Source organism: Choloepus didactylus, chromosome 2 (assembly GCF_015220235.1).
Source record: "Choloepus didactylus isolate mChoDid1 chromosome 2, mChoDid1.pri, whole genome shotgun sequence".
Taxonomy (NCBI): domain Eukaryota; kingdom Metazoa; phylum Chordata; class Mammalia; order Pilosa; family Megalonychidae; genus Choloepus; species Choloepus didactylus.
Window position 1 is genome coordinate 246518946 of NC_051308.1, and position 20165 is coordinate 246539110.

Sequence of the window (20165 nt, forward strand, 5' to 3'; positions counted from 1 at the left end):
CCCACCCCCACAGGGAGTCCCGCCTTGCCAGCTCTGGGGGCACAGGGATCACGGGGGCCGCGGTCATGCTTGGTTCATGGCTTGTGCACCCAGGGGTACCCGCTGGGGTGGACTGGATGGGGCATCCACTGAGGGCCCCCCTGTGCCAGGCCCCGACCGTCCAGGGAACAGGCCGTGGGGACAAGAACCGCGTCCCCTTGCCAGCGTGCCAGGCTGCCCAGCTCGGCCCCCACCCTCGTCCCCTTCCTGGAAATCCTGACTGAGGCTCCCGGCTGGGCCTGGCCACCTCCCTGCGCCCCCCTTCACAGGCCCCAGATGAGGGGGCTGCCCGGGTGAGCCCGGGGTGCAGGGCCATCCTGAGCACTCAGTCAGGCCCGAGGAAAGAGGACCTTCCTGAGGATAAGCAGCGGGGTCCTAGGGCCCAGGGGTCCTGGGGATCCAGGTGGCCGGGCTCCTCCCCACCCCCGCACCTCACTTTGCTCTTCTCCAAGGAGGGGCAGGAGAGACGGTGCAGGCCCCCCCCCCCCCCCCCCCCCCTGCTGTCCACTGGCTCGGCCTTGCTGCTGGGCCCCATTTCCTCCTCTAGCAGGTGGGACCAGGTCACGTGTGTGTGATGCTAGATGATGAGGGGGTCCCTTGGTACCTGCCCCCCAGGGAGCTGCCCCCAGGCCTGGGCCACTTGGCCCCCAACGTGCTGTGTGCCCCCGGAGAGCTGCTCACCTCCTCTGGGTGGCTTCCCAGCTGTGACGAGGGTCCTCTGCATCAGCAGCGCCAGAGCCCCCAGCCTGCCCCTTTGAGGTTCACTCCACTCACTGCCCTGAGCCTCAGCTTCATCATCCAGGATCGTCCCCCTCCAGGATTGGGGTCCTGTGCGTGGACAGCCAGCACCATGCCCAGCCCATGGAAGGCCCCTGGCACACCTGAGCCTGGTCCTCAGTGCCCCCCCGGGACAGCAGCATTCCCTTCCAGAGCTCACGTGGCGACCTCACAGGGCAGGGAGGGGCGAGACCCGATGGAGAAGGGGCATTCCTGGAGCATGTCCAGAGGGACCATCGAGGAAAGCCCCCCACCCGGGGACACATCTGCCTGGAGGGGCCTCCTGCGGCACAGCCATCCCTGGGGCTGCTTACCCCACCACAGCCCAGAGACGCCCGAGGGGGTGCACCGCTGCCCACAGCCCCCCCCCGCCGAGAGCATCGGGCTGCATCACCCCAGCCCAGAAGAGGACCCCAATGCTGGGGAGGCCGGGCAGCCTCAGAGGCCTGGATGAGAAATGTGCCTTCGGAAAGCCAGTTTTTAAAAAGAAAATGTCAGGAACTCTCCAATTATGGGGGTTCTCTCCCAAACACAGTAATGACTCCTCCTGTCAGGGTACCCCTGTGCCAGGCTCTGTGCTCACACCTTGGTCACATGTGCACATTTAATCCCCAACAAACCCAGGAGGCAGCCTCGGTTGTCCAGAGGAAGACAGAAGGTCAGAGAGGCTCAGGAGCCACCGGGCCCAGGCTTGGACCTGGACCTGGCCTCTTCCCTTCCAGGCTGGGGTCCGGGGATCAGCAAATCATTCCAGCCAGTTATTGCTCTGATGCCCCGACTGCCCTAACCTTTGTTTACAGGTAGGGAGACTGAGGCTCAGAGAGTGGCAGTGACTCGGCCAGGCCACAGGCCCTGGAACTGAGCCCACGGGAGACAGCCCAGGCCTGGCTCTGTCTGGGCACTGGGCCAGCCTCTGGGCGTCATCGTCCGCCTCTCGGGTTTCTGCACTGCAGGCCCTTCTCCCGCGTGGCCACAGCCACACTCGTGCTGAGTCTAAGGAGCAGCACAGGACAGTTCCCTGAAATTTGGGTGCCTCTGTCCCACAGGGCCCAGTGGGGTGACCAGTGGGGACTCTCCATTCCAGCAGGGCCTCTCTGCAGTCTGTGTGGCTGGCGATGGCTGTGCGTCTGAAAGCAGAAGAAATGGAGCTGTTGAAGCCACAGCCTCCGCCATGGCCCTGAAAGCTCCAGGAAGGGGGTGGGGGTGGGGGTGGGGCAAGCAGCTGCCTCCAGGCTTGGGTCGCAATTGCTCCTGCTCTTAGCCGCCGAGAGCCCAGGTCCAAGTGCCCAGACCCCTGGTGGATGGGCAGCCTGATGCCTCGTCTCCACTGGAGCCCAGGGCAGCGGGCCGGGCGTCCCCTGCCTGGGAGAGCCGAAGTGGAAGCTTCACCCCGTGGGCAGAAGTAAAAGGCAAAGTCAGAACATTGGGAGTCGGGGTGAGCCGTGTCGGACAGCACCCTCTCCACTGGAACATTCCACCTTCCTCGAGTGCAGAAAGCCAGGGGCCCCAGCAGGGACGTCAGGTACCCACTTTCAGCCCCGAAAGGGCCATGTCCGAGCCCCTTCTGCCCCAGACCCGGCTCATGCTGTCCTCCCACCCCACCTGGTCCCAGGGTGTGACCCCCAGGCACAGCCCCAGCTGCCCACGGGAGGCCTGAGGTCCTCGCTGTGAGACCCGTGGTGCCCGCGCTCTGCCGCCCACAGGAAGGACGAACACGATGCCTGCGTTTCTGCTTCTGGGCTGCTCAAGCAAGCTCCAGGCAGTGTGCTGGCTTCAACAAGAATTTACCAGCGCACGGTTTTGAGGCCGGGACAAAGGCCATGTCGAGGCTATGCTTTCTTCCCGAAGGCTGGCATTCGGGGCAGCCGTCCACCTGGGTCCTGGGCTCCTCTGCCCTGGGGCGGTGCACACGGCGGCCTGGCCTGGCCTCTCCCTTCTCGTCTGGGTTCTGCTGACTTCTGCTTCTGGCTGCTCCCGCTGTGGCTCTCTCTCTGTCTGTCTGAATTACTGCTTCTAAAGGCCTCCGTGACAGGAGTAAGACCCATCCCGATGGAGAGGCCACACCTTCACCGAAGTTGCCTCACCCGAAGGTCCTACTCAGGGTGGGTTCACACCCACAGGGATGGGTTAAGTTCACCAACATGTTTTTCTGGGGGACAGAGCTGCAAACCACCACAGTTCGCCTCTGCCTGGGTCGGGGATGTCACTGGTGGGCAGCGTGTCAGCATGTCCGAGAGCTTCTGCCCCGATGTCCTGGTGGCCGCGTGGGCAGCCGAGGGATGGGGCAGACAGTGGTCCCCGTGGCCAGGCCGGGGCTGACAGGGAGAAAGGGACAGGCAGGAGCACCCAGGCCACGGGTGCTGGGCCGAGTGGCAAGGTCCCCCACAGGGTGCACCCAGGCCCAGGGGCTGGGCAGTTGGTTCCCTCTGCCCTGTGGGGGCGCGGGGGCAGGCACTGGCCACGGAGCTGCAGGGGTGAAGCCAGTCCCGGCTCCAGCTTCCAGGTGCCTCCTGCCGGGAAAGCACTCCTGCCCCACGGAAGGGGGAAGTCTCCCCGTAGACTTGGAATTGGCGGAGGCTGAGGTTCACTTTCCTGCTGCCAACCAATGAATAAGCCCGCGAGGGCCTGAGGCTCAGGGCCGTGGCGCGTGGCCCCTGCGCCCCTCCGGCTCCAACTTGCAGCCGCACCCGGTCACTGGCTCTTCACGCACTTGAACGTGATCGCGAGCGTGTCTGTGAAAATGGTCCAGGGCTCGGCCGTTCTGTAATTCTCCCCGGTCCCCTCACACGCCCACCTCTTCACACACTTTTGGCCAAACTCCGGCTCTGTGGCTGACTGACCCTCCAGGGAGGCCCTGTGGGCTCTGCGTGGCCCGAGCTCCCAGGGACTGGGGGTGGTGGGGGCTTTGACAACCCCTCCAACTCAGGAGCCCGTGGGGGGGGGCCTCCCTGGCCTCCTCCGGCTCCTGGTGGGGGCCGCCACCTTGCCGTCCTCGGCCTGTGGCCACATCACCCGTCTCTGCCTCCACTGCCGCATGACCCAAGTGACCAACCCCGTGTCTGCATCAGGACCCCCAAGGGTCACCTCGTCTTAACTGACACGTGTTCAAAGACCCTCTTTCCACATGAGGCCACATCCACGAAAAGGGGTTCAGACTTGAATACAGCTTTTGGGGGGCCCAACATAGCCTATAGCACCATGGGATCACCCCCGGCCAGTCCCCATCCCCCAGGAAGGGGCCATGGTGGGGGCGCTGTCTGCGGGGAGGGCCCCTCACTGCCTGCTGGCCCCCAGCCTGTCCCTCCATCCCCCTCCAGCTGCAGCCCCGTGCCCCGGCTCTCAGAAGTCCCTGCTGGCCACCCAGCAGCCTCCCTGATGCACCCCTCCTGCTCAGGCACCCCCAGGTCATCCCTGCCTGTGTCCTCCTGGGCCATGTGGCAGGTGCCGGACAAGGGCGGCCACACTGCGCTCACGTCCTGACACCCAGCTCCCCCCAGGGCCCCAGGCCGGCGAGGCCCTGCTCACCCGCGCCCGCTGCTACGGTTTCCTGGGCCAGAAGAAGACTGCCCTGCTGGACTTTGACGCCGCGCTGCGGGCCCAGCCAGGGAGTGTGCCTGCACTGTGCGGACGGGCCCTGGTGCGCCTGGCCCTGGGCCAGAAGGAGGTAGGGGCTGGGCAAGGTGGGCGGCTGGGTCAGTGGGGAGGGACACTGGGGAGGCCCCGGAGGAGAGGAGGCAGGGAGCAGTCCAGCAAAACCCCGACCTCCTCATCCCAGCCTGCACCCCGGGCTCACCGGGCCTGTGTGACCCTCAGGGGCTCCCAGCCTTGGTCTGCACAGAGAAGCTCAGCCCTCGGGCACATGAAGGGGCCTCCAAGCCTACAGGAATTCCTAGAGGGCACGGCGGTCCCCACAGTGGGGTGGCAGGAGTTGTCACCTCAGTCACGCGGGCTGGAAAGCTCCAGAGGCCGCGTCCAGACCCAGCAGCAGCAAGTGCTGGGATCGATGGTGAGGCCGCCGGGGGCGTGGGAACGGAGTGTCTGGAACCTGGTCCGAGCTGAACTGACCCTCTGTGCAAGGTGAGGCGTGTGCCCACCGAGGCCTTCCCGTGCAGAGGCTGCTCCGTCAGAATGGAGGGCCGGGGCAGGGGTGCCCCGGGTGTGGGGACCTGCGTGCTAGGAAGGCTTTTGGGGTCTCTCTTCTTTTTTTTAATGGTCAAAAACCTTAAATTTAGAATTTGCCAGCTGGACTCAGTTTAGATGATCCCAATTTTGTTGGCAACATCCAAAGCATCATAGTCAGGAGCCAGTCGAACTATGCCTTCTTCTCTCCATCAGGCCTGATCAGGGTGTTACCCTTTGCCACGTCAGTGTCACAGAGCTTCACAGCCTGTGTGATCTGGGGCTTGTTGGCCTTGACATCCACAATGAACACAAGCGTGTTGTCTTCAGTCTTCTTCGTGGCCAACTCAGTCGGGGGAACTTGACGATGGCACAGTGGTCCAGCTTGTTTCTCCTTCCGAGGATATTCGGGCTGTCTCCTGAGACGCAGCATCTTGGGCCGCCGGAATGTGGGTGAAGTGCGGCTCTTCTTTTTCTTGTGACCATGGACGCCTTTCAGTACTGCCTTCTTGGAGGGTTTCAAAGCCTCTGCTTTGGCTTTGGATCTGGGAGGGGCAGGGGCTTCCTTCTTCACTTTCGGCGCCATCTTCGTGAGAAGCTCTCAGTGGTTTTTAACGGGCCTTTCTCATTTGCCACTGTACTGCCCACCACACCTCGGACCCTGGGGTCCCAGGTTAGGCTGCATCCTCACCCCACTCCTGCTCCCCTCAGCACGGGCTGCTGCCAGCTGCTGACCGGTGGCAAACTCAGCTCAGTCTCTTCCCCACCCAGTGCCTCGGTGTCCTGCTGCCCCACCTGGGGAGCACTGAAACCCTGTGTGGGATGTGCCCCATTAACCTTGGCACGAGGCGGCTGGGGGCAAGGGCAGCCGAGGTGCAGCGCATCCCCCAAACAGCCAGGATCCAAGCCAAGTGGAGAGGCAGCAGCAGGGGAGCCACATCAGCATGTCCAGGGGCTCGTTTCCCTGTGAGCCGGGACATCAGGCCACCGTCCAGAGGTACTGAGGGCCTCGGGAACCAACCTGCAGATTGGATTCATCAGACAGGCTAGGTAGGGGATATCACAGGAGCAGGCCTCCTGGAGCCCCTCAGCCGAGGCGTAGTGCCCTCCTGCTGGCAGCTGCTGGGGATGAGGGTGCAGGTTGTCCAGAGCAATGTGGCTGGCCAGTCCCTGCGACGGGTGGCCTGCCAGATGCCCCGCTGCACAGCAGCCCAGAGGCAGCCGGCAGCCCAGGCTCCCGAACGCTCTTCAAGGTTGGAATCCAGGAAAGCAAGGAAAAGAAATCCACACCACCACTCAGATGAGAGCACCACACAGCAGCCCCATAGCGTCTGTGGGGCCGGGGGGCCATCCAGGGTGCCTGTGCCTCCCCAGGTCTGGGGGGGGTCCGACTTCCCATCCAGCCTGGCCTGCACGGTGGGAAGCCTGGCCCCCTGCAAACTCCTCCTACCGCGGACGAGCATTTGTGGCTCTCGGGGACCAGACCATCAAGGGGAGATGGGATGTCGTCAGTCAGACATGACGAAGGAAAACGACAGACCAACGCTCTCATGAAAACAGGTGGGAAAAGTCCTCAATGAAGTACTAGCAAGTCATATCCAACTGTGTACAGAAATAATTATACACCACAACCAGGTGAGACGCATTCCAGGTGTGCAAGGCTGGTTTAACATTTGGGAATCACTTAACAGAATCTACCACATTAGCAGGCTAAAGAAGAAAAATCATATGATGATATCAATCTGATGAAATCCAACACCCATTCATGACAGAAACTCTTAGCAAACTAGGAATAGCAGAACCGCCTCAATTTGGTAAAGAACACCTACAAAAAACCTGCAGCTAACATCATAATTAGTGGTGAGACTGGGAACAAAACAGGGATGTCCCTTTCACTGCTCCTATTCACTATCATACTGACACTCCCAGCTAATCCAATAAGACAAGAAAAGGAAATAAAGGTACACAGACTGGGAAGGAAGAAATGAAACTGTCCTTGCAAATGATACAATTTTCTATGTAAAAAAAAATCCCAAAGAATCAACAAAAAATTTCCTGGAACTAATGAGTGACTGTGGCAAAGTTACAGGACAGAAGGTTAAACATACAAGTCAGTTGTTCCCCATATATCAGCAATGAACAATTGCAATTTGAAATTAAAAGCACAACACCATTTACATTAGCACCAAAAATTAATTAATTAATTGAAGACTTAGGTATAAACCTAAGAAAGTATGTACCAGATCTGTAGGATGAAAACTACAAAACTGATGAATGAAAAAAAGATTTCAGTAAATGGAGAGAGACCACATTAATGGATAGCAAGACAATGCTATTAAATGTCAGTTCTTCCTGGCGTGACCTAGAGATTCAACATAATCCCAATCAAAGCCCCGGCAAGTTATTTTTTGGATATCGACAAGCCAACTCTAAAGTTTATACGGAAAAATAGCCAACACAACACTGAAGAAGAAAGCTGGAGGACTGACCCTACCCAACTTCAAGACTTACTATAAGCTACGGTGATCAGAACAGTGCGGTGCTGCTGAAATAACAAACAGATCAGTGGAACCAAACAGGGAGCCCAGAAACAGACCCAGACAAGCACGGCCAACTCATCTGTGACAACGGAGCAAAGGAATTCCATGGAGAAAGGAGAGTCTTTCCAACAAATGGTGCTGGAACAACCAGACGTCCACATGAAGAAAAAATCAATCCAGACACAGATCTTACACCTTTCACAAAGAGATATACAAATATGGGTTACAGACCTAAATGTAAATGGCAAAACTATACAACTTACAGAAAATAACACAGGAGAAAATCTAGGTGACTCTGCGTTCGGCAATGAGTTCTTCGATACAACACCAAAAGCATGATCTGGTCCATGAAAGAAAAAACTGATGAGGTGTACCTCATTAAAATTAAAAACTAATAAAATCAATGAAAAAAATTAAAAACTGCTGCTCTGAGAAAGACATCGTTAAGAGAATGAAAAGACTAGCCACAGACTAGGAGAAGATATTTTCAAAATACACAACTAATAAAGGACTTGAATCCAAAATATACAAAGAACTCTGAAAGCTCAACAATATGAAAACAAACAACCCGATTTAAAAATGGGCAAATATCTGAACAAACACATTACCAAAAAACATACACAAATGTCAAAGAAATATATGAAGATTCTCAACATCATATGTCATTAGGGAACTGCAAAGTAAAACAAAAATTAGATACCACTATACAGGTATTAGAATGACTAAAATCCAAAATACTGACAACATCAAATGCCGGCAAGAATGTGGGGCGGCAGGAAGGCTCATTCATTGCTGGTGGGAATGCAAAATGGTCCAGCCACTCCGGAAGACAATCGGGCAGTTCCTTACAAAGTTAAAAAGAGTCTTATCAAATTATGCAGCAATTGTGCTTGTAGGTACCCAAAAGAGTTGGACACTTTGGGTCTGCACACAAAAATCTGCACATGGATGTTTACAGCATCTTTATTCATAAAATTGGAAGCAACCAAGATGCCCTACAATGGGTGAATGGATAAACCTAATGCATGTATTCAATTCAGTGATAAACAGAAAAGAGCTATCAGGCTATGAAAAGACAGGGAGAAAATTTAAATGCAAATTGCTAAGTAAAAGAAGCCAGTCTGAAAAGGGCACATGCTTTATGAGTCCACTATATGGTATTCTAGAAAAACAAAACTATAGAGAGAGTGAAAAAATCCATGATTACTGGAGTTTTGTGGGAGAGGGAAGGAGGGATGAATGGGTGGAAAGCCAGGGATTTTAGGGCAGTGAAACTGCTCTGTATGGCACTGTAATGGTGGATCCATGGCACTGGGCATTTGTCAGAACCCACAGAACTGTGCAACACAGAGAGTGAGCCCTAGCTTAAACCATGGACTTCAGTTAGCAATAGTGCATCCATACTGGCTCATCAATTGTAACGACTGTACTCACAAATGCAAGATAGTAATAATAGGAAAAACTGGGGGGAGGGGAGGCAGAGTATGGGAACTCAGTATCTTTTTGCAAGTTCACAGTAAACCAAAAAAGCTGTTCTAAAAAATAAAGCCTATTTAAAACAAACAAACAAAAAGCCAAGTCTGGCATGCAGTATGATCCCCCCAAATTTTAAAACCTACCAGACAAAACTGAACACCCTTTAAAGAAAGGGGACGTATCATGCACAAACACAAGCACAGTCAAAAAATTGCTGGAAATGCAGAGAACCAGAAAAGTGTGATCAGCAAGCAAGAAACTAAGCCCTCACAAAATAAAGCTTCAGTGGCTGAGAGATTTCAAATGGAGTCGAGAGGTCACTCTGGTGGACATTCTTATGCAGTATATAGATAACACCTCTTAGGTTGTAATGTATTGGAATAGCCTGAAACTATCAAACTCCAAACCAGTAGTCTGGACTCCTGAAGAAGATTGTATAACAATGTAGATTACAAGGGGTGACCGTGTGATTGTGAAAACCCTGTGGATCACACGCCCTTTATCCAGTGTATGGATGGATGAGTAGAAAAATGGAGACAAAAACTGAATGAAAAAATAGGGTGGGATGGGGGGGGATGATTTGGGTGTTTTTTTATTTTTATTTTTTATTCTGATTCTGATTCTTTCTGGTATAAGGGAAATGTTCAAAAATAGATTGGGGTGATGAACGCACAACTATATGATGGTACTGTGAGCAGCTGATTGTACACCATGGATGATTGTATGGTATGTGTATATATCTCAACAAAACTGAATTTAAGTGAAAGAAAAAAAGACGAGAGAGAGAGAGAAAGAAAGAAAGAAAAGAAAGAAAGAAACTAAGCACTTGATAAAACAGGCCCTGAAGATGACTCAGATGATGGCTTCAGCAGACAAGGATTTTAAAGCAGCTACTCGAAACACGTGAAGGGTTTAAAGGAAAATGTTTCAGATGGGGATACTACAGAGAAACGGAAACTACAAAAGAACCAGTTGGAAAGTCTAGTGCATCTAAAATTAAAAATGTAGTAGATGGACATAGCAGCAGATTGGAAACTGGAAAAGAAAACAGTAAACACAAGGACAGATCTATAGAAATGATCCAATCTGAAAAGCAGAAGGGAAAAAGATTGGAAAAAAAATGAAGAGACCTTCAGTGACCTATGGGGCATTTCCAAGGCATCCAACATATATAATTAGAGTCCCAGGTGAAGAGGAAAACAACAGAGCAGATCTAGGTAGGTAGGTAGGTAAGTAGATTTGAAGAAATAACAGCAGAAAATTTCCCAGGAAGCTCAGCAAACCCCAAGATGATAAACACAAAGAGAAACACATCTGGCATATCTTGGTCAAACTGCTGAAAACAAAAGATAAAGAAACCTTAAAAACAGCCAGAAAAAAAACATTACATACAGTAGGCCAAAAAATATGAATAATGGCTGACTTCGCATCAGAAGCAATGGAGGCCAGAAGACAACAGCATGATATTTTTAGGATCAAACTAGAATTCTACATCCAGTTAAAATACTCTTCAAAAATGATGAAATTAAAGATATTTTCAGATAAATAAAAATCAAGAGAATTCAGCAGCAGCAGACTTGCAATACAAGAAATGTTAAATGAAGTTCATGAGGTTGCAGAGAATTGATACCAGATGGAAATTCTCTCCTGGAAGAAATGAAGAGCACATTAAATACAAAAGAATATATTTATTTCTTCTCTTATTTTTTTGAACAAAGCTTTTAAAGCAAAAATAACATTGTAATAAGAGGTTTATTGCTTAATACATGTCAACAGCAACACAAAAGTGGCGGGGGAGGTAAATGAAATTTACCATTGTGTAGTTCTTACATTGTGCCAGTTTGAACACATTATGTCCCCCCAAACTCCATTATCTTTGATGCAATCTTGTGAGGGCAGATGTATTAATGTTGATTAGATTGCAATTCTTTGAGTGTTTCCATGGAGGTGTGCGCCACTCAACTGGGTGATAACTCAGGATAATTTCCATGGAGGTGTGGCCCTGCCCATTCAGCATGGGCCTTGATTAGTTCACTGGAGCACTATATAAGCTTAGACAGAAGGAGCGAGCTTGCTACAGCCAAGAGGGACACTTTGAAGAACACACAGGAGCTGAGAGAGAAGCTGCAGCTTACAGAGACATTTTAGAGATGACCTTTGAAAGCAGTCTTTTGCTTCGGAAAAGCTAAGAGAGGAAAAATGCCCCAAAAGCAACTGAGAGTGACATTTTGAAGAGGAGCTGCAGCCTAGAGAGAAATGTCCTGGGAGAAACCCATTTTGCAACCAGAACTCCAGAGCAGATGCCAGCCACATGCCTTCCCGGTGAACAAAGGTTTTCTGGACACCATTGGCCATCTCCAGTGAAGGTACTTGATTGTTGATAACTTACCTTGAAAGCTTTATGGCCTTAAGACTGTAACTGTGTAACCAAATAAACCTCCTTTATAAAAGCCAATCCTTTTCTGGTGTTTTGCATTCTGGCAGCATTAGCAAACTGGAACATACGTTGTATATGAAGTGGTACCAGATTAACTCTACCTGGGTATGAAAGGATATATACTGGAATCTCTAGAGCATCTGCCAAAAGTAATATCAAGAGGCATGGCTAAATGGCCATTAGAGAATCAGAATGAAATACCAAAAATATTCAATTAACCCAAAAGTAGGGAGAACTGGAGGAAGGAAAACACGGGTGCACAAGCCACTGGGACATTTTTGTTTCCCAGGGCTTCCATGACAAAGCGCCACCTCAGGAGGCCAAAGGTCAAAAACCAAGGGTGGGCAGAGCCTCCTCCAGCTCCCAGTGCTCCTTGGCTTGTGGCTGCGTCCCTCTACTCTCTGTCTCCACCACCACATGCCCCCATCCCCGTGCGTCTCTTCTCTCCGTATAAGGTCACCAGCCCTGCTGGACTGAGGGCTGCCCTGCTCCAGTGACCTCATCTTAACTAACTTCATTGGCAATAACCTTATTTCCAAATAAGGTCCCATTCCGTGATACTGGGAGTTCACTTTCAACATACCTTTCCAGGAAACAATTCAAACTTGTAAAAGGACAAGCGGAACACGATGATACCGTGAGCCAGGGATTGTATATTTTGGATGGTTTCTATGGTGTGTGACAATATCTCAATGAAACTGCATTTTTTAAAAAAGGAGGCACCTAGAAAACAAATATCAGCTAGGAAGACTTGAAGATGCTCCAACGGCTCTGCACTCTTGATTGCAAATCACTTTCTTGACCATTAAGGCATCCCTAAAGGGGGCCACCCACTGCCCCAGTCCCCTGTGCTTCCCCCAGCACAGTCAGGGCCTCCGAAACCTCCTCTCCTTTGCCCTCTGTCCTCCACACTCAGGGCTGCCCTCCTGCCCAGGGCCTTGCTGCCCCACGGGTGCCCACTCAAGCCTGTTCCATTGTGGGTTCTCCATCAATGCAATCCTTTGCCTTTCCCATCTGATCCCTTCCTTTCCCAAACTCTAGCATGCTTGCCGGGCAGCTTCACCAGATGGCCCAGCTATCTTCACTTTGGCTGCACGTCGGGTGCTGCGAGGGCAGGATCTGTGCTTTCTGCCCCCTCTTGTAGTCCCCAGTTCCCCACACTGGGAAGAGCTCTTGGCAGATTGAGCTCCTGAGTCACTACCTGTGAGGTAGACCAGATGCCCCTGCGGAGGGACAAGCATAGGGTGAAGCCACCTATAAGCAAAGGGGACACTCAGATTGCAGGCAGCATCAGGGGACTGAAACCAGTGAGGTTTCATGAGTGGATGTGGGGCCTGACCTCACGAAGGGGGTTCTGGGCCCAGAGACACTAGGGATAGAGGCTGTTCCAGTTTGCTAGAGCTGCTGTTGTGCAAAATATCACAAATGGACTGGCTTTTATAAAGGGGGTTTATTAAGTTACAAATTTACAGTTCTATGTGTCCAAGCTAAGGCATCAACAAGATGATACCTTCACTGAAGAACAGCCAATGGCATCTGGAACCCTCTGTGGGAAGGCACGCGGCTGGCACCTGCTGGTCCTTTGCTCCCAGGTTGTGTTTCAAAATGGCTTTCTCCAAAATTTCTCTGGCTTTCTGTATCTCTTAGCTTCTCCGGGGCAAACTCTGGGCTTCATCTCTCAGCTCAGCATCTCCAAACCTCCTTCTGTCTGCATCTCCAACAATCTATAAGTGTCAGCAAGCGTCTGGGTCTTGGCTTAGCATATCTCGGGGTGTTTTCATCTCTCTGCTCTCTCTGCAAGCTCCCTTTAAAGGACTCCGGTAAACTAATCAAGGCCCACGCTGAATGGGTGGAGCCACACCTCCAGGGAAATAATTTAATCAGAGTAATCACCCACAGTTGGGTGAGTCACATCTCCATGGAAACAACCTAATCCAAATACCCCACTAGATTGGATTAAAAAATCATGGCTCTTTCAGAGGTCATAATGTATCCGAATTGGCACAGAGGTCAATAAGCTGGGACTCTCAAAGTTGCTGGGCCAGAAAAAGGCTGGAAGGTAAAGGGGCTGCCACCATGATGGGGAGGGGCAGAAAGCTGGGCAGCAGAGCCTGAGAAAGATGGGACAGCAGAGCCAGCCCTCCCAGCCCCAGCCTTCTCCCAGCAGGGAGGGGTCTGCCACCCACCCGACCCCTCCCCCGGCAGGAGGCTGTGGACGACATCATCTCTGCCCTGAAGCTTGACCCAGGGACCGCGGTCCCCGAGATCTGCTCTCTGAAGCCAGAAGCCCAGGCCCTCATCACACAGGGCCTCTACTCCCACTGCCGGGCGCTCCTGAGCCGGCTGCCAGACACTGGGGCCCCCCTCAGCGACGAGGACTCCGAGGGCCTCCTTGCCGCAGGGGAGGCGCTCATCAAAATCGACGCCCAGCAGCCCAGCTGGCACACCCTCCTTGCAGACATTCTCATGGCAGCTGGTAGGTGTCAGTTCCCAAGAAAGCAGCACATGTGTCTCTGGGTTCCTCTGACCTTCTGTATTTTCTGTTAATGGGGAGGACACTGGACATTCTAAGGTCCTGTCCAGGCCCATCTGTGACCCCTGACCCTGCTTCCTGGGGGGCTCTCGTTTACCCTGGCCTCACGTGGCTGTTTACATGGAGCAGGGACAAACAAGCGACTTGGGTTTCATACGAGAGTCACATGCTAGGCCTCCTCGGTTCAGGTATTTGTTCAAGGGAGACTTACTGAGCAACTGCAGGAGCGAGGACCTCTTCCAGGTGTGACCACCTTAGGCTCACCAGTGTCATGGATTAGGTCTGCCCTGCACACCTGAGGGTGTCTGCAGCCTGCACTTGCTTGTCCTGTCATCTTCACCCGATGACCCAAGGCCTCCAGCACTGGGAGGTGCCCCCACCAGGGGCTCCATGGGGTCTCCAGGGGCTGTGGCCTGCCAGCTCCCATTCCATAGTTCTCCTGCAGGCCGTGCCTTCCTCCAGGCACTTGGGGTGAGGAAGCAGCCCCTCATGGTGACCATGGCAAGGGGCTCAGAGCTGTGCAGCTTGGCCCAGGGGTTAAGGGGTTTAAAACACCCCCGCGACCTGCAGGAGGGCAGGGGCTCGGTCGGGAAGTGGATCCCTGTGACCCATGGGGTGTGCCCCTGCTCCCTGCACCTTGCTCCCATCAGCCTGTCACTCCTGGAGCCAGCGGTGATCAGCAAAGGCTCCAGTGGGCTTCCTGGAGCCGGCATGCCCCACCTGTCTGGGACATCCTGCCCTAGCCCTCGTCTTCTGACCATCCTCCCCAACCCCCCGACAGGCAGGTTTGAGGAGGCCAGTGCCCATCTGCAGAAAACCCTACACCTGGCCCTGCAGTCAGAGAGGGCACGGGCCCGGCTCAGCCTGCTCCAGCTCAGGAGTGGAGAACCGCTGGCCGCTGCCCAGGAGCTGCAGGGCCTGGCGGAAAAGGATGCCGAGGACCTCAACTTCCTGCTGCATCTTCTGGGGGCCTCGGAGCGGCAGAGCCTCAGCCAGGTGCGTGGCAGACGGAGCCCCCACCCCAACACCACAGCTGTGAGGCCCTGGGCTTGCTGTCGGGACAGCTTTTCCCTCCCTGCTGTCCATCCCAGCAGGTTCCACCCGACAGGTGCGCTTTGGGGTGGTGGGGGGATGGGGGCGGGAGGCAGCCAGGACTGGCCCGAGAAGACGGTCTGTGGCCGACTCAACACCCACACCGCCGCTGGCCTTGGGACACCTAAACCACGGCGGCTTGGGGCCAGCCAGGAGCACTCGCCCTCGCAGGAAGCCCACCCAACCTCCAGGTGAGGTCAGGAGAGGCAGCGCCCTTTCCCGGGGCCCAGCGGCCACGCAGGGGTGGGGCGAGGTGGCGATGCCGGGGTGCTCTCGCGCCTGACGCAGCTCCCACCTGGAGCCGGGGCGGGGCTGTGGGAGGAGCCAGGGGCCCGCCCTGCTCACCTGAGGCCGTTTCAGGGCAGGCGGCGGCGCAGGGACGGCGCTGTGCGGGGCAGGGCGGCAGTGAGGGGACGCGAGGGCAGAGCCAAGGCCCTGAGGCAGCACAGTGCTGGGGACGTGCGAGACTCGAGGCGGGGGGGGGGGGGGGAACCGGAAGTGGCTCTGTGCGGGAGGGGCGCCGCGGGCTGACCCGGAAGTAGACAGGAAGTGCTGGCGCCCAGGCCGCACTCCGGGGGCACTGCGGCTGCGCAGCCGGCGGCTCCGCCCACCGAGCCCGGAAGTGGTCGGCCGGAAGCGGGTCCGCTTGGCGCTAACCCGGGGTCCCGCGATGAGTTGCGTCGGGGTCCCCGGGGCGCCGGAGGTTGGAGTCGGCGCGGTCCGGGCTGTTTCGAAAAATGCGCTTTTAAAACTCCGAGCCCGGGGCCGCGGGGCGCCCCGCACCCGGATGGGCCGAGACGGGCCCAGCGCGGCGCAGGGCGGCGGGACGTGCGGGGCCCCCTGCCCCAGCGCCGGGGGAGGGCGCGGAACGGAGGCCAGAGGAGGGGGTGCCCGGAGCGCGGCCGGGGCCGGGGGCGCACGCGCGTTCATTCCTCCGCGCGTCTTTTCGCTCAGGATGCGGTGGAGCCGGGCGTTTGCCGCGAGAGCCCGCGGTTCCGTTCGCGTGGCCTCTCGGAGCCTCGTTGCACAGGCGAGGCGGCTGAGAGCAGAGGGGTCACACGGAAGGAAGGGGAGGCTGGGATTCAAGCCCAGGCCGACCCACTCCTCAGGCCTGCTCTGCGCCCCTCGCAGCCAGGGAGGGAGGGAGACAACCAGGACGTCCGCAGGGACCCCCGGCCGCAGCGCTGGGTGCTGATCCGGGGATGGGGTGCACCCCAGAGCTGGCCCTGCAGAGTGACTGCTGAGAGAAGCGCAGGCCCAGGGATGACGAAGCGGGGCAGTGGGGATGCAGGAAGGGGCAGGACTGGTGAGGAGGTGACCACCCGAGACCTAGGGACAGTGGGAGTTGAGGATGCCATCTGAGAAGGGCCTTGCAGGTGGGCGGCTGCCAGCGGGCAGCAGGGAAGGGGCCTCTGTGCTTGCCCCCACCCCGTCCCACACGCCAGCAGCTCTTCTGGGGGAGCCAGCAGTGCTGTCACACAGGGACGAGGCCGGCTGGGGGATGTGCCCACTGCAGGGAGCGGCAGAGGCTACTGTCGGGCTTGAGCAGGTGGGCGGCAGCTGCTCTCTGGGCTCACCCTCCCTCCTCCTGTGCAGGCTGCAGCCCAAGAAGCCAGCGCCTTCCTGAGGAAGGGGCTCCTGGAGCAGGCCCTGGGCTACTGCTCGCTGGCGGTGCTGGCCGACGGGGGCAGTGCCCGGCACCTGCGCCTGCGGGCTGCCTGCCTGGCCGAGCTGCAGGAGTTTGGCCGGGCCCTGGAGGACCTAGACCGCGTGCTGCAGGTGGGCACAGGAGACGGCGACGCTCCAACGCAGGTGGAGGACTTGTGCTCCCGGGGCCGCCTGTTGCTGAGCCTGGGCGATGATGCCGGGGCCGCCAGGGCCTTCTCCCGGGCCCTGGAGCTGGCGCCGGCCCCAGCCTTGTGCAGCCTGCGGGAGCGGCCGGGCCGGGCCCCCACAGCCTGTGTGTTCCTGCGCCAGGGGCAGCGCTGCCTGGAGGAGCGGCGCTACCCTGACGCTTGGGCGGCTGCTGAGAGCGGCCTCCTGGTGGACCCTGAGCAGAGCGACCTCAAGAGACTGAGGGCGAGAGCCCGGTGGGAGGCAGCGTCAGGCTGCCGGCTCCACTGACCATCCAGCAGCCCACCACGGGTCCCCTGCAGTGCTCATCGGATGCCCAGCCCAAATCAGGGAGACGCTCACCCACCTCCCGCCTTTCCCAGCCGTGGGTGGGTGGGTGCTGGGGGAACTGCACCTGCTTGGCAGGACCCTCCTGGGAGGGTGACTCAGAGCCCCCTGCCACGATGACACCTCACCCCTGCAGTTGGGCACCTCTGGGCCAGCACCTGCGAGTCAGGCTTCAAAGGAGCAGCCACAGGCTTGTCCCTGACTCAGGGTCCTGCAGGTTGGACGGGTTAAGGGCAGGCCCCCCGTGCCCTCAGGGAGATGGGTGCACACCCACCCCACAGGACCCTTCCTGGGGTGAGCAGCTGCCTGAGACGCAGAGCCTGGTGTGATCCTCAGGCTCCTGCAGGACAGAGGGCCACCCCCAGGACACCACTCCCAGGCAGGGCACGGCCTGCTGACCCCACCAGGGGCTTTCGTCAGTTCCTCTCCCCGGGGGAGCCCAGCGCCTGAGCCCTTCACCCACGACCACCAGCTTCCAGGCCTGCAGGTCCATGGAGCCAAACAGAGACCACCGAGGGGGCCTTGAGGAGAAAACGTGCCTGGTTTCTCCATGGTTAAACTCGTGGTGAAGCTGTTGGTGCACACGGTGTGTCCCAAAAGCTCGAAACGGCCTGGTCTCCGTGGATTAAACTCCTTTGCACGATCTTGCTTCCCTGTGGATTTGCTTGGTCCTTGCTGGTTTCCCAGGCTCAAGGGCAGCAGGAAGCAGGTTTCTCTTATGCTTGGCAATGGTGGGGCAGCCTGGCCGTGGCCTCGGGTGTGACATGGCGGTGCCCAGCCCTGTCCCTTCTTTGCCCTTCCCTTTGTCTCGCTCCACCACGGTTCCTCCTCCTCTGTCCCTTCCCTCCATGGTGGGAGCCGCACGCAGATCTGCCCCTGCCCCCTGCCTGCCTCCCTCCTCGGATCCCAGAGCTGACCACCCCACTCCCATCCCTGCCCCAGCCCAGGCAGCAGGTGGGCTGGTGGAGGGGCTGACGGCCCCCCTTGTCCCTCAGGCCACCTCTTCTCCCTGTCCCCACCCAGTTGGGGGAGCCCTGTGCCCCCCTCACGGTCTTCATCCCGCTGGGACTTGCTGGGCTCCGGCCTCCACCACAAGGAGCAGGGGAGGCAGGGAGCCCTAAGAGTAGGGAAACGGGGTCCAGTGAGGGGCCACTTGAGCCTGGCGCTCTACTCGTGCCTTCCTCCCCTGTGGAAACCAAGTGGTTCCAGCTTTTCCAAGATGCTGCAGTGCACAGTCCCTATCCAGTCATGCCCTCACCCACCCACCATCCATCCATCCATGCCTTGATACAACAGGCGGGGTCCCTCTGGGCCAGCCCTCAGCCCACCACCAGAGTCCGTGGACCCTCACACAGGCCCTTGCCCCTGGGCCCACACCTGGCTCTGGAGCTTGCAGGCATTTGTAGACTCCCCTCTTTGGCCCCAACCCTGCTGTGCCTGCACCCCTGTTCTCTCCCCTGGGGTGACCTGCCCCGCAAGGCCAGGCCAGAGCTTTGTGCCCCAAGGACGTGGATGCCTGGCTCCCACAGCGGCTCCTAGGACCTCTTGGGCGGTGCCACTCACCATCCACCGGCTCACACTGTGGGACTTTTGAAAAATTAAGCTATAGCGTTGTCTTGAGGTTAGGTTCTAGCATCTGTACCATTTCCACTTCTCAGTTCTGCAGGGAGCATCAGCACATCTGCCCACATTCCCTGGGGCTCCCCCAGCCCACCTCTCCTTGCCCCCCACCTGGACCCCACCCCATGCTTCACCACTGGAGGCTGAGAACGCAGGGTGCCCCTTTCTTTGCTGCCTCCTGCCTGGCTTCCCCTGGGGCCCTGTCACTCCTGGGTACTGGACGGTAGGTCCCCACACTGCCCTCTCTGCTGGGAGGACGGAGCCAATGGCTCACTGTTAGCAGCCGCAGGGGGTCCTGCATGGCCTGTTCGAAAGTCTTATGGGTCCATGCTTGGAAGGCAGCTGAGGTGTCCCGCTGCAACAGCTGGGAAGCTGAGGCTAGAAGGGTCCAGAAATGTGCCCACGATCACAGGGCAAGTTAGCACGGGGCAGCTGGAGGCCAAACCCGCTCCTGGCCCCAGGCAGGCGTTAGCCAGGAGACCCACCAGAGGGGCTCAGCCACCCGCTCCACGGACAACGCTCGGCCCTGAGCCCACACCCCCTTCCACCCGGAGCGACTCGGGGTGCGTTTGGCGTCCACTCCCCGCCCTCCAGGTACGCAGGAGGGATGGCGCCAGCCCAGGCCTGGCTCCCCAGGGGATGGCGGGGACAAAGCCAGCAGGCTCTGGGAGGCACCTGCAGAGTGGCCGGAGCAGGGGCTACACCTGCTCCACCAAAACTACCGCATGTCAGATCACCAGGAAAAGGACTGAGAAGTGAAAACAGTACAGATCAAGGAAAATGTTCAAAAAATTGATTTTGGTGATGAATGCACAACTATATAATGGTACGGTGAACGACTGATTGTACACTAGGTGATTGTATGGTATGTAAATATATCTCAATAAAACTGAATTTAAAAAAAAGGTACAGATGCTAGAACCTAACCTCAAGACAACAACAGTATAAGTTAATTTTTCAAAAGTCCCTCAGTGTGAGACAACTCCTGGGTCTGAGAGAAAATCAAACCTGGAATTGCAGAATCTCAAATAGTAATAACAGAAACAGGACACGGCAGCGTCTATGGGACACAGCTGAAGCAGTGACAGAGGGAGGGTCAGAGCCTAAACTTCTGTCATTAAGCCATAAAAATGAAAATAAAAAGTATATGTTCAAAAGGTTAGGAGAAAAAAGCAGAATGAAAAGGGGGATTAGTAAGTATAAAATTAGAAAGTAATGATTTGGAGCAGAAAAATGGAGGAAATATATCTAAAATAGCGTTCTTTAAAAAATAAAATAAGTGAACCAATAGGTAACTTGATCAAGAAAAATGGAAAATGCACAAAGACTCAAAATAAGTGATGAGGTCAAA

General features: G+C 56.2%; 1 protein-coding gene and 1 long non-coding RNA gene across 2 annotated transcripts in view; one reads left to right on the forward strand and one right to left on the reverse strand.

Moving 5' to 3' along the window:
* Positions 1 to 17842, forward strand: part of TTC34 (tetratricopeptide repeat domain 34) — a 31817-nt gene extending 13975 nt beyond the window's left edge. Inside the window, 4 exon segments of the mRNA XM_037828727.1 lie at positions 4304 to 4480; positions 13594 to 13864; positions 14703 to 14917; positions 16610 to 17842. Coding sequence (XP_037684655.1) covers positions 4304 to 4480; positions 13594 to 13864; positions 14703 to 14917; positions 16610 to 17137 — 1191 coding nt within the window. The 3' untranslated portion in view covers positions 17138 to 17842.
* LOC119528071 lies at positions 557 to 15491 on the reverse strand. Its single transcript, XR_005215547.1, has 3 exons — positions 15359 to 15491; positions 14133 to 14485; positions 557 to 1943 (listed from the first exon to the last, which is right to left on the reverse strand). It is a non-coding gene; the product is annotated as an uncharacterized LOC119528071 (long non-coding RNA).
* Positions 17843 to 20165: the final 2323 nt, after the last annotated feature.